We start from the raw sequence: 13,361 nt of genomic DNA, 5'->3' as shown, positions 1-13,361 counted from the left end.
GTTTACACGAACCTTGAGAAATGATGGTCCTTTTCGTATTGGAATCAGTAATGTCAACCGGAAAGTTGGCTCTGTCGGTTGGATATTCCTGGTTTTTCTCAATTTCACTATTAGCTTCATGATCAGGGCTAGAGGTAGCCGGAAAGTCACCGTCGGCAGGATTGGGTTGCACGGGCGAGGTGCTAATGCTAGCTGCTGCAGACGCTGCCTCGTGTGTCTCTGTGCTAACAGTGTCAGCTTCTGCACCCTCAGCCTCATTGCTAACACTCACACCTTGTATGTTGATAAAAGACGAAATTTTTGGCAGCTTGGCATTAAATTCTTCTTTTCTATGTTGACTCTGTCTTTTCTGAGCACCACTTTTGTATTTTCTTTTGCTCATCTTTAATGTCTTTACTCACTCCAACACGATTAGCGTTTTAGCGTCCTCACATCACCCAGGAGGATGACTGTAAACAACAAATGCTTATTAAGGCGGGGCCCACCTGTGCTCGGGGCCCCCCCGCAGTGCGTGCCCTGCGTGCCCCTCCCCTACGCCAGTGTTCAAAGCGCTCAATTTTTTAGAATGTGAATAACCTATTTTACTGCAGAGAAAAAGGGTTTTGTATGACCTACACCTGTAGCAAGTATACGGGTTATTATCTACTGTAAAACTTCTGCCTTACTAGTCACTTCTGATACCCTGATATTAACTTAACTTGATAACTTGACCCAACCTGTCATAACCCGAAAACACAAAAAACGTTAAACAAAAGATACACATTACAGACAAGAAAGAAAGAAAAAAATGTTTATTTTATTTTTATGTCAAAAATATATTCAGGCAGGTTTTTGTAATGAGTTTTATTTGTTTTTCATGGTAAACATTGGTAGGAAATATCATTTACAGTATGGAAGGTCTTCACTTGTAGCTTTGACGTGCCACTCCAGAGTACACAGTCTCCTCATGGTTTCTCCCTCTCTTCATCTTCGTGGTTTTGGTGTTGAATTTCAAGGCAGCGTAGTTCATCTCATTACTTACACTGTACTGTAAAATATAAACAGTATTAAAAATCTGAAATCTGATCACACTCATACAAAATTCATACTTATGTGATGCAGTATTTTAGTGTCAAACCTGTACTGTTGAAACAGCATCATCAGAGGTTGTGACGGACTGTTGTGATGTACTCTCTGTTGTTAAAAAGGACAATAATAAACTATGTAAACTATCGACAGCACTTATGACACTTATGACTTAATAACTTTATTAAATGGTAAATTTACACTAATTAAGACATTATTCGTGTATTAATAAATTATAACAGTTTTTGTATTATATGTTGTAATTAACAGGTTTCATACATTTTTTAACCAGTAAATTTAATTTTTTTCATTACTTTTACATGCATTCAAAGCTAATTTTCATGACCATACGATTTGAAAATATCAGTGCAGACATAGACAATAAAACACAAAATCAACTGAAATTATAATCAAAATCGATTAAAGTAGGTCTAAAATGAATCTGACACACAATTTTTTATAATAAAGATCCTGAGAGCTCCATTGTGTAGGCTTAAATTACTGAATTAACTCTGAGCTGACGTATTTGTTAGCTCAAAATAGATTTTCTCCATCGACAAAAAGGAAACACAAAGATTTGTAGTACAAATTTCCATTACTTTTCCAAAACATTCTGGATATTTTTAACTTTTAAAAACTTATCCAGGCCTGGAAATTGCTATTTTCAAATTCTGTGACTTTTCCAGGCTTTTCATGACTGTACGAACCCTAATTAATAATGAAAATAAAAATTTGTTTATTATTTTGTAATGATTAACCAATGGAAGAAATTATTCAGTCATATTTTTACCAAAGGTCAAATCTTGATTTGCTGTTTTGTTAAATGCATTTGTTGTTTGTTTCTGTTCATTATCTCTGAAATGTAAAAACAACAGGCGTGTGCATGCAGTGTGGTTTACTGTTCATTTTGTTTGTTGTTTTTGTGTCCCTTTTTAAAATGTCAAATGGCCTTTTAAATGTTTAAAATGTGTAGTAAAATATGTGCATCTCAGAAGTAAGACTTGACTACTGATTACATTGTAAAAAATCGAACAGTTAAATGTTGATTTTTTAAGTACTTTTGAATTTTGTATGCTCCTTAAATATTTTACTGGCTTTCTATTGTTTGTTGTACAAAAAAATATATATATATGTAAGCACTGACCATTTTGCCTGCATATTGAACACAAAAGAATATTGATGGTGATGCTTATAAACAGCAGCACTGCCAGACAAATCATCACAATGTATGTGCTCCCTCCTCCAGGTTCATCTAAAAATCAAAAAGAATCAAAACATAATTTTATTTATTGTTTAACTTTCATTTCATTTTAAAAAGACATCTCAGAAAAAAAAATGTCACACAAGCTTAAACTAATCATCATAATTTTAAGTTTAAATGCAATTTAAATACTTGAAAATGTAAGGTAAAGAAACTGAGCTGGGTTTCCAAAAGGTTCTTAGCACTGAATACTCTTTCGCTCCTAAAGCTAAAATGCTTTTGGGAAACTGGGGCCTGATTGTTGCTTGGATATTAGATGTACTGCATGAGTTTGCTTTATTGGGAAGTTCATGAACCGTATCAGCTGCTTTTCCTTACATTTTTAATCGATTTTACGCAAATGTTTAAACAGTTTACTTGTTTTCAATTGTAGCCGTGGGAATTGTCAGTATACAATTGAGAGTGAGAATTTCCGCTGACGTAATAATTGAAAATGTTGCGAAAGTATATTAATAATGCCTAAAAGTTCTTCAGCTTTTGTAAAGTAGGTTTGGGATGCTGACAAAGAGAATTCTTTTTAAGCAACTGCATTTCAGGTTTTACTAAGAGTAAAACCTGAAATATCCAAGAAAAGCAACCCAGTCTCATTTCCCAATGTGTACGAATACGTGCACGGCCGAGAGAGAGAAAGAGAGAGAGAGAGAGAGAGAGAGAGAGAGCGAGAGAGAGAGCCTGTAACATATCAAGAGAGAGATGAATTAAACAGTGATTAAACACTTTCAACTTATGCAGGTGTTGCTGTGATGCATTAGTTTTCACGGTCCGGTAAACATTTTTATTGTAATTAAATACAAAGAGCAAGATATTATTTGTCTGTTTTAATAAGCACAAATTTAAATTACCTAATACAAATAGGAGTGAATAATAATAATAATAATAATAATAATAATAATAATAATAATATATTTATTTTTATATTATTTACTCATTCTTATATTTAAAATACCTAACACAGATAAGAGCAAATAAATAATGCATATATATTAAATATAACATACAATAAATATATCACTATACAATATATATTATTATTATTATTATTATTATTATTATTATTATTATTATTATTATTATTATATAAACCGACAAATAATATCTTGCTTTTTGTATTTAATTACAATAAAAATGTTTACCGGACCGTGAAAACAAATGCATCACAGAGCTGTTCTAGGGTGCCTCTCTTCTAGGGCCCTACATCTGTTACATCCTTGCTTTATGACACATCCGGAAACAGAAACATAGCATGATTTTTACTCCACCAGGTGAGTGAGCCTGAGTGGACACCGGAATAAGTTGAAACTGTTTAATCACTGTTTAATTCATCTCTCTCTCGCTATGTTACAGGCTCTCTCTCTCTCTCTCTCTCTCTCTCTTTACATATACTTAATAGCAGCGTAGCATGTGTACGCAGCACTATGCGTGTACGCATGCCGGTGTTTAGTTTTGCGTACCATTTCTCAAAAAAGAAATTCTCAAACATCAAGAAACTCAAGCTCAGTTTTTGGAGATGTCATGAAAGCCAACAATTCAGAGCAAAAGTAAGACATTAGAAAGGTAAGAAATTGGACATCTAAAGATCACTATGTGGAGTGGAGAATGTGATCCGGCCTCGATCCAACCCAACTTTCAAACGTCCTCCTCAGGTTTGAGCTAACGTGCTGTTCAGGTGCAGTTTAATCTGATTAATTACCCAGATAATTATCACAAATATGAACAAATGCAGTATCTGCTGCTGCTCCATTTTGAGCTGTTTTCATGTGTGTGAAACACACTACTATTATTCCTTTTAAAATAATTACTTTTATTGCAATGATTCTGCTCCACTTCGATTTGTACCACTTCTGTTGAACCACTAATTTATTTTTGCTACCAAGCAATAACAGCTTTTTTGAAAACGCTGAATGAGCTTTAAATTCTTACCTTTAACATTGAGTTTAGTTCCATTCCCATACAGTATCTCTCCACATGCAGCTACAGCACAGTAGTAAGTTCCAGCATCAGAGAGGCTGAGGTTGTTCTTGGGGAGTTTGTAGATACAGCTCTGTGTAGGAGAAACAGTCTCAGAGCTTTTCTTACACTGATCACTCCTGTTTCCATGAGTGAAGATGATTCCTGGATCAGATTCTCCTGATCCGTGTCTGAACCAGTACACACTGTGATCTCCTGCGCATATATTAGTGATCACTGAGCACTGTAGAGTCACTGAGTCTTTGGGGTAAAGAAGGTGTGGTACAGGGAGCTGCTGAACAGTGTACTTGTTGGAATGGTGCCCTATAGAAACATCAGATAATTCATGAACTATTTATTTTATATTGGTTGACATGCTTGCATAAAACTTGAAAGATAAATGTGGATAAAAGTATAAAAGCATTTTATTTTTTAGCGTTAATATAGTCATCAAAATTAAATTTCCAAAGTAAAAAAAATAATAAGAAGAAAGAAAACACTTATTATTTAAATACAATTTTAATATGATATTTAACTGGTGCATGTTATGTCAATACACACACACATATATATATATATATATTAGTCGACTACGACTATATGTATATACATGTTACAAGAACTGGAATAAGTTATTCATAAATATTGAAGTATTGCTCTGTTAAGGCGTTATTCAATGCTTATGAATGGGTTTTGGCACCCTTATGAAGGTACCCTTCAAAGGATACCACTGTATTCATAACACATACACAAAGATGGAATAATGTATTTCTAAAGCAGTAGTTACATATTTATAAATAGCTTATGCCAGTAATAATGCATTGAGAATGAGAGTTTTTGAATGTATTGTTAATTAAACACCATACACACATTTTCCCCTCATGTAAACCACATATATGACATAAGTAATTTTTATGAATGTTTTATTCATAATACCTGCACTGAACAGAATGAATTCAACAGATACACATTAGTTATGTTTTTTTTGCCATGTGTCATAGTGTATTTTTTTGTTTTAAACTATATATATTATTTTGTATTTCAAATTCAATAGTCATGCATATTATAAAAGTTATATCAATACAATCTCATTTATGTCCTAAAGTGTCTTATCTTGACTACTTTTGACTACTACATGAGCAAAAATATTAAAGTACTGCTCTGTAAATACATCATTCAATGTTTATGAATGCGTTATGGCATCCTTATAAAGGTATCCTTTGTTTGAACGCTAATTACATAGAGGATGCATAACACATACACAAAACGATTGAATAATGTATTCATAAAGCAGTAGTTGCATATTTATAAATAGCTTATGCCAGTAATTACATCATTTATAATAGTTATATATATATATATATATATATATATATATATATATATATATATATATATATATATATATATATATATATATATATATATAATCAATTTTAGTTAAATATTTGTAAATACATTTATACACAAATGTCCCCTTTTTTTAACCACATCTATGACATATTGATCACATTAATCAATTTCAATAAAGTTTTTTTATGAAGCTTTATGAAGGAACTTAAAGCCCTTATATTAAAACTATTATATGAAACTGATATACTTCAATTATAATTCTGTAATGAAGCTAATTTCGATAGAATGTGTCATTTATAAGACAGACACCTATTTATATACAATATAAAACATTTTCTTAATGATTTTTTAATGTTTTTTAATGATTAGTAACTAAGTACACATACTTTATCTTACTCAAAATATAAATTTACTGGAGTAAATAAGACACATTTACTTCACACAGTTATCTGAACTTTCTACTCTTTTTTTTCTACTTTTTAAAAATATCCTCGTTACTCCTATTTCATTTCTGCTTGATTTTTAATTCTGACCTCGCATTGTTTAAAAACAAACAAAAAAAAAACTCTATCCATATAAATCTCTCCACACAGATTGGGGAGAGTGAAGTTTATCAAGCCTAGTGCATCCCACAACTTTCCACATTAACATTTTATTATAAGATTGTACTCACTATGGCTTTTAGAAAAAAAGTGTTTTTTTTTTTTTTGGAGGGGTTGGGGTTGGTGAGTGTTGTGCACTATAGGCTCCTGTGGTGCGGACTAAGGACTTTTGTATTTAAGGAAACCCCCCCCCCCCCCCCCTTTATTACATTTGTTTTACTTTTATACTTTAAGCCGTTTTAAAAGCAGTACTTTTACACTTTTACTTGGGTAAAAAGCTTGAGTTGATACTTCAACTTCTACAGAAGTATTTTAAACCCTAATATCTATACTTCTACTTGACTTGTTTCACATTATTTTAAAATTTCCATTCATAAAACATTTACTGAGTAGAGTGAATATAATCTATAGAAATGACATGTATTAGGAATGCTCTTCTATACCTTATATATTTTTTTTCAGTTTAAATTTAAATACTTATGCATGCTATATTAGTAAAATCTCATGTCCTAAAATGTCTTGTGTCTTGTTGCGAGCACTGCATTAGCTATTCACAAATACATCATAAATCCTTTATCCTATTGATTTAGTTTTACACAGGCATAAACCTAAATGCACCAAAATGTGCACCAATAAACCACGCGAGCATGTTGTCTCCTCTGATTGGTTAAAGCTGTCTGGTGCAGGAGCAGGAAAGTAAATATTGCAAGAAGATTCTGTGTTCCAGCACGTGTCCACAGAACACTGAAAATGTGCTGCTGCGCTTTTAAACACAGTGCTTTTAAATCACAATGGAATGAGCAGCGCAGATTTATTAAATGGAGTTGAAAGGCTGTGAGCAGTAAATGCTGCACATACTGCGCATGTAAACACCTTGGAGCAACAGAGACCGCGTTTGTTCATGGCAGTATTTTATCTGGCTAATATATCAGAGTAAACTGCGCCTAAGCAGCAGTTTATCTCAATTAAAAAGAAGTATATTTAATAGCTGTGTCGGATTAAGACAGTGAGGGAAAGACAGCACGGAAGTTGGGGTCAAGTTTGGTGAAAAGATAAATAAATAAAAAATAATATCGCGCTACTGATTCCAAATTAATTGTATATGTTAAAGCTTTAACAATGACAGCCCTAGAATAAATGTATGTTTTCTTTTGTGTTTGTGTATATGTTAAGTCTTGTTGCGAGCACTGCATTAGCTATTCACAAATACATTATAAATCCTTTATGTACGTACCCTTCAAATGAAGTGTTACCACACTATGGACTGACTGTAATGTAAATTAAAGAAATAATACCCTGCTTACCTTTTAACAATAAAACTGTGCCAGCGCCGAAGCTGACAACGTTGGAGAAAGCCACAGCGCAGTAGTACACAGCTGAATCCGATTGTTGAATGCTGGTGATGGAAAGGTTGGAGCTCCCATCAGCTCTTAATAAATCAAAGCGTTTTGGCATATCGAAGTCGTTATAGAATTTAAAGGGTTGAGTTCTGTAATATGAAGAGGCGAGTAGTACAGGCTTCTGTCCAGTCAGCTGTTTGTACCACAACACATTATTTATTTGTTCTTTGGGATGAAAGCAAGGTAAAATCACATCATCTCCTTCTTCAGCAGAAACCACAGGATCCAGCTGCAAGATTTCAGCTTGAAGATTTCCTGCTAAACCAAATCATCACAGTCAGAGCAGGAGAAATGTATCCATACATCAAATATCTAGAGAGGAAAGCTTAGAAAAAAAAGAAATAGAAAAAAGAAATTGAAGCTTTGACCTTACACATGACAGAGATGAGCAAGGGTATGAGATAAAGCCTGATGGAGGTCTTACTACAGACTCTTCGCTGTAGCTGCATCAGTGTGTTGTTAAGCATGCTGTTTGCTGGTCTCACCTCTGCAACAGTATTGTCAGGCAAACCTAACACAGGTCTTTTATACTCCTGTGAGCTGCCTGGGCGTTCACAATCACTGCCTCTTTCCATTCCATTTATATAGACTCACTATTTATGTAATAAAACTGGGGGCTTAAATATACTAACTTTATTATTTGTAATCAATCTGTAATAATAAATACATAATAAATCAGTAGTTACACTGTTATTATACAGATTGTTAACATGTAACTACACAGTTATTACATACACTTATTATAAGGTGGGCCAGTTTTTATTTTTTATTTACTTATTTTGCAACAAAATTAACTCATATGATAACATTGGCCATAAATAAATCTGTAATAACCTGCTTAGAGGCTACATATAAAAAAAAAACATTAGTTAACTGTGGTTCATTTATACAAAAAAACAATTAATAAACAAAACTTTAATTAAAGGACACTGCCTTTGTCAAATAAATGATTTTTTTTTTTTTTAATTTTTGAAATCACTATTTACGTAATAAAACCAAGCACTTAAGCATATTAATTAAGCAACAAACAGAAGCAAACTAATGCTTCAGTCAATCTTTAAAATAAGTGCATAAAATAACTGTGTAGTTACACATTAACAATCATGTCATAACAGTATAACTACAGGTAAGGTACACACTGATATAGATTTATTACAGTTCAGGTCATAGTACAAGTTAAGTAATTGCACAAATCAATCAATGTTAATGTCAATTTTGACTTTTACATGGTAAACCGTGTATGTGTGTGTAATAATTAGTGTATAAATTAGTCAATTGATAAATAAAGTAATACGAATAATCACAACAATATGTTGTGATTAACTGTGATTAATCACACTTGATCTTCTTAATACGGAAGTTTTTTATAGTGGATGTTTAAATGTTAATAAAAAACAAATGTAGGAAATGTAAAATGCAATTATATTTATATTAGTGGTGTCAATCAAAATACTAGTACATACTTTTTATGTTTGAGGGGAGATAAAGCCAACATGGGGCACTGGAATAAAGAATGCATGACAAATTGGATAAAGGATTTTTTTTTTTTTACTTTATTGTAAACATCTCAGCCTGGTTGTAGGAATTTCTGAATTAGAACTTAATTTGATGAGTATAAAAGGCCATAAATTAGCCTGAGTCAGTTGATACATTTGTTTACTTTGAACATTTTTTCGCTCTGTTTGATTTGGTTTCACACAGGCACAAACCTAAGCGCACCAAAATGCTCACCAATAAACCACTTGAGCACATTGTCTCCTCTGATAAAAGTTGTACTGATATTGTACTGATATTGTACAGATTGTTAACATGTAACTACACAGTTATTACAGAGACTATTGATTTATTTTGCTGCAAAATTGATTGGCATGATGACATTGGGCATAAATAAGTTTTATTAAGTTATTTCCTGCTCAGATGCTACATATAAAAGTAGTAAAGTCTGTTAGTTAACTGTGGTTCATTTATACAAAAAAAGGAAAACTATACTTAAATAAATAACTTAATAAATTTTTTTTTAAACTACTCTCCTAGACAACAAAATAACACACTTCAAAATTCTATACATTCTTGCATATGATTGAGTGTGTGATCTGATTAAACACTGGGTCTTGCCACAAGAGAGCATAAAACTGCTTCCCCCAACTGCTCTAAAAAAAAAAAAAGCATCTCAGAGGTTTAATTATGGTAGTGTACCTCTTGGTGAGAGATCACTGACTGCTACACATTTTTCTATAAAACTGACTCCATCATCTAGGTGTCATGGTAACAGATTTTTTCTAGACCAGCCCACTACAATCACACTACAATTTTCACTACTATTTGACCCCCATCAGTCTCCTTATATGCATGTTTAGTTACATGCAAGTAACACAATTTAATTGTCTGAATATGTCACATTTTCTTGTTTTCTATATCTTCTTTTAGTATTTTATTTTCATTGTACGCCATTTCAGCTCAGCCTTTGTGCCTTTTGGATGTTTTCGCTTTTTTGCACTCATTACTCATTACTGTGTTTTTTAAGCATTGGGGGAGGCGGCATATATGTGATTGACTAATGACCAAGCACTTTTGGGCTCTATAAACTAATACACAACTCAACAATAGTATACTTAAATCATGTCCTTTTTTTTGCCTTTCTAGTGACCCACACACAGACTGGACCACAGGGAATTGTCTTGGTCCTCCCTATGGTCAGTCCATACCTGCTGGTTTCCAGATTTATTGGCAATCAAGTATTCACGGGACCAGCTTCAACTGAAAGGAGGCCCTTTGAGACGTTTTGGGCTGCTTCTAGCCTGGATACAGGATGAGACATTATTGCAGGATCTACAGACGCAGCTGCAATAATATATTTCAGGTTTACAGGCTATAGGCAGCACAACAGGAAACTAGAACCTCCTTTTAATTGTACAGTTTTACACATTAAGCTTCCATCCTTTTGCTTTACATTGCTTTTAATTTTAATTCCCCAAAATTTGGTGCTTTTAACAATAGCAATAGCCATACTACATAATACATGCAATACATACAACATAAGTTTTTCAGTAAAATAGCTGTAATATGCTGGAAAATTCTAGTTTAAAATCTAGGCCAGGTTCACACAGGGTGCTGAGTTGGCAAATGCTTTGAACCAGCCACAATTGGCACAAGACAGTACCACCTACTTGCATGAAGAAATATACAGTGGTGTGAAAAAGTGCTTGTCCCCTTCATGATTTCTTATGTTTTTGCATGTTTGTCACTCTTACATGTTTCATATAACCAAACAAATATAAATATCTTTTAAAGACAACACAATTAAACACTAAATGCAATTATGAAATGAAGGGTTTTTTTATTAAGGGAAAAAAATCCAAACCCTTTTTTGCTGCCAAGACTTGGTGTGATAAATGGAGATTCTCCAGCCAGCTTATCGTGACTTCAAGCTGAAACAAACTTGAATACTGCAGCAGGACAATGACCCAAAAAATGGAAGATTGGATTTTTTTCTCCCTTAATAATAAATCCCCATCAGACGGCCTGTGAAAGGCTCCTTGCGATCTTACATTCCGCCAACAGTCTATTTTCACATTTTACGCACAAGTCGTTAAAATAGCGTTGGAGTTTAGGGGTATATTAAGGCTGATGGGCGTGGTGGTCTGGAAGTGACGTGTGTTTAGCTAAATTTCTGGCGTTTCTATCTTGGAGGCAGGAAACACAGGTGTACTATCCACTAAAATGAACCCAGACAACAGTCAACAGTCAGCCGTGCAACCATGACTGGATCACCATGCGCACCCCATGCAAAAGACCACATGCCATCACTTCTTTACCACAGCAAAAAACACTCACCCAGAGCCTTCAGCAATCAACAATAAAAAAAATATACCTAAAAATCTGCACAGTAACTATAAGTTATTATTAAGATGACATATTTATATATATATATATATATATATATATATATATATATATATATATATATATATATATATATATATATATATATATATATATATATATTTAGTACACAGAATTAATAATTGCAGCTTAATATAGTAGATGTAGACATTCTGCTGTTTGAGAATTTGACAGATGCTCATTCTCACTCACTCACTCTCTCAAATCCTATTTTGGAAATAAAAAATAAAACGAGAAAAGCACTTTAACTAAACATAAACATTTGAGTATAAGTACACGCCTTTTGCGTGTACCTAGAGACAGTAGACACAGGACACGCCCCTAAATCAATATCCACACAGCACAACTAACCAGTGCACTATAGATCGCTATAATAGAGCCCAATCCAGAAGGGATCAGTTTCTCAGGGGGTCCTGGGGTAATTGTCTCTTTTTTTTAGGGGGACCTCTGTGATTTTATTCCTGTCTGGAACGACCATGTATGTGTTTTTCTCAGACGTCTTTGGATAAAATTACATGCTGAATTTCCTACTGTTTTTCACTGAACTCCGTGAACATCCAGTAATTTTATTCCTGTCTGGATCCACATCTATGAGTTTCATCACCTCACATTTAATAAAACAGCTATTTTGTCCACTGCCATGCACCATAATTATGTTCTAGGTACACATTTCCATAGAGATCCATGTAAACACAACAGCGAATGGTAATGGAGGAGCTACTGAACTTGATGTCATGTGACTGAGAAAACAAAAAAAACTCACTGGTCCTCCTGTTTTTTTCATTTGCAGTCTGGATGCAAAAGTTTTATCACTGACTAGAAGTGTGAAATATATTTTACAGATGTCCCCCTGAGAAACATTTAGAGGTGACAAACATTCAAAAATGATGAAATTATGAAGGGTGCAAACACTTTTTCACACCACTGTACATCTCATTTCCGTTATATCTGCATTTCCACATTTTATTTAGTAAACAAATGCATGAAGGTTTTGGGTACATAATGAAAACGTGTTAATGATTAATAAATACAATGATATATTTATTCACAATCAGTAAAGCATGCTGTTTTAATAGGATGCTTTCTTTCAAACTTTGGACCCCAACATATACATTATCACAGGCCTTGTGCTGTCTTGCTGCTAAAGCTGGCAGTCTAAAGATGTGTTTTTGCCCAAAAGGAAATTAGTACACAACTGTGGTATTGAGTAAAACTAAATTACGATGTTTCAGAACAAACAAAAGTAATATATAGTTTAATGGCATATTTGAAAGGCAAAGTTTGTATCTAATCTATGTATCAGTCGGATTTCATTCAGACAATGACCATGAATTTTTATTTAGAGTGTTTGTGGTGGAGTGTTTTTACGTAATATATCAGTTTAACCCCTCTCCATGGTGCTGAATGGTAAATCTACCACTGTAGAAACATACATATATATCAGTGGCTCATACATAAAATTGCCGTGCTTAATGTTGCACCGTTCTTAAAGTTCTTCACTATGGGGAAATGCACCCCAGATCATTTATTTTTATAGAGTTAGCAGTTTCATTCGGAGAAAAGGTAGATATAGCTTATGAAAGGAAGTTGATATGTATGCAGATTAAGTGGCTGAGTTGAGAGAGTGTAGGCGGCAGGAATATGTTAGATCAGTGGAGATTAGAGGGGTTAGGGGTTTTGTAGCTAAGTCGGTCACGTCTTTGTTGGTTGACTTTGGGTTCCATTGTTGTGCGCTAAAGGTAACCATGAAAGAGCCATCAGACGGAGCTGAACATCCAGTATGAGGAGTCTAGTATGTTGGTACACACTGTAAGCCTGGATAAGCTGAAT

General features: G+C 33.6%; 1 protein-coding gene across 1 annotated transcript; it reads right to left on the bottom strand.

Moving 5' to 3' along the window:
- Positions 1 to 827: 827 nt before the first annotated feature.
- Positions 828 to 8,203, bottom strand: LOC103023434 (uncharacterized). Its single transcript, XM_049482815.1, has 6 exons — positions 8,140 to 8,203; positions 7,533 to 7,883; positions 4,247 to 4,597; positions 2,210 to 2,317; positions 1,118 to 1,173; positions 828 to 1,027 (listed from the first exon to the last, which is right to left on the bottom strand). The coding sequence occupies exons 1-6, from the start codon at positions 8,201 to 8,203 to the stop codon at positions 902 to 904; spliced, it is 1,056 nt and encodes a 351-aa protein (XP_049338772.1). The 3' UTR covers positions 828 to 901.
- Positions 8,204 to 13,361: the final 5,158 nt, after the last annotated feature.

This window comes from Astyanax mexicanus, chromosome 8, assembly GCF_023375975.1.
Source record: "Astyanax mexicanus isolate ESR-SI-001 chromosome 8, AstMex3_surface, whole genome shotgun sequence".
Classification (NCBI taxonomy): Eukaryota; Metazoa; Chordata; class Actinopteri; order Characiformes; family Acestrorhamphidae; genus Astyanax; species Astyanax mexicanus.
This window is presented reverse-complemented; position numbering and strand designations above follow the sequence as displayed.

Excerpts from the sequence above, each read along its gene's own strand:
- LOC103023434 (XM_049482815.1), bottom strand. The coding sequence starts at position 8,203 with ATGGAAAGAGGCAGTGATTGTGAACGCCCAGGCAGCTCACAGGAGTAT. Across the intron at positions 7,884-8,139 it reads GTATAAAAGACCTGTGTTAG|GAAATCTTCAAGCTGAAATC; the intron begins GTTTGCCTGACA and ends TTGGTTTAGCAG. Across the intron at positions 1,028-1,117 it reads ATGCTGTTTCAACAGTACAG|TACAGTGTAAGTAATGAGAT; the intron begins GTTTGACACTAA and ends TATATTTTACAG.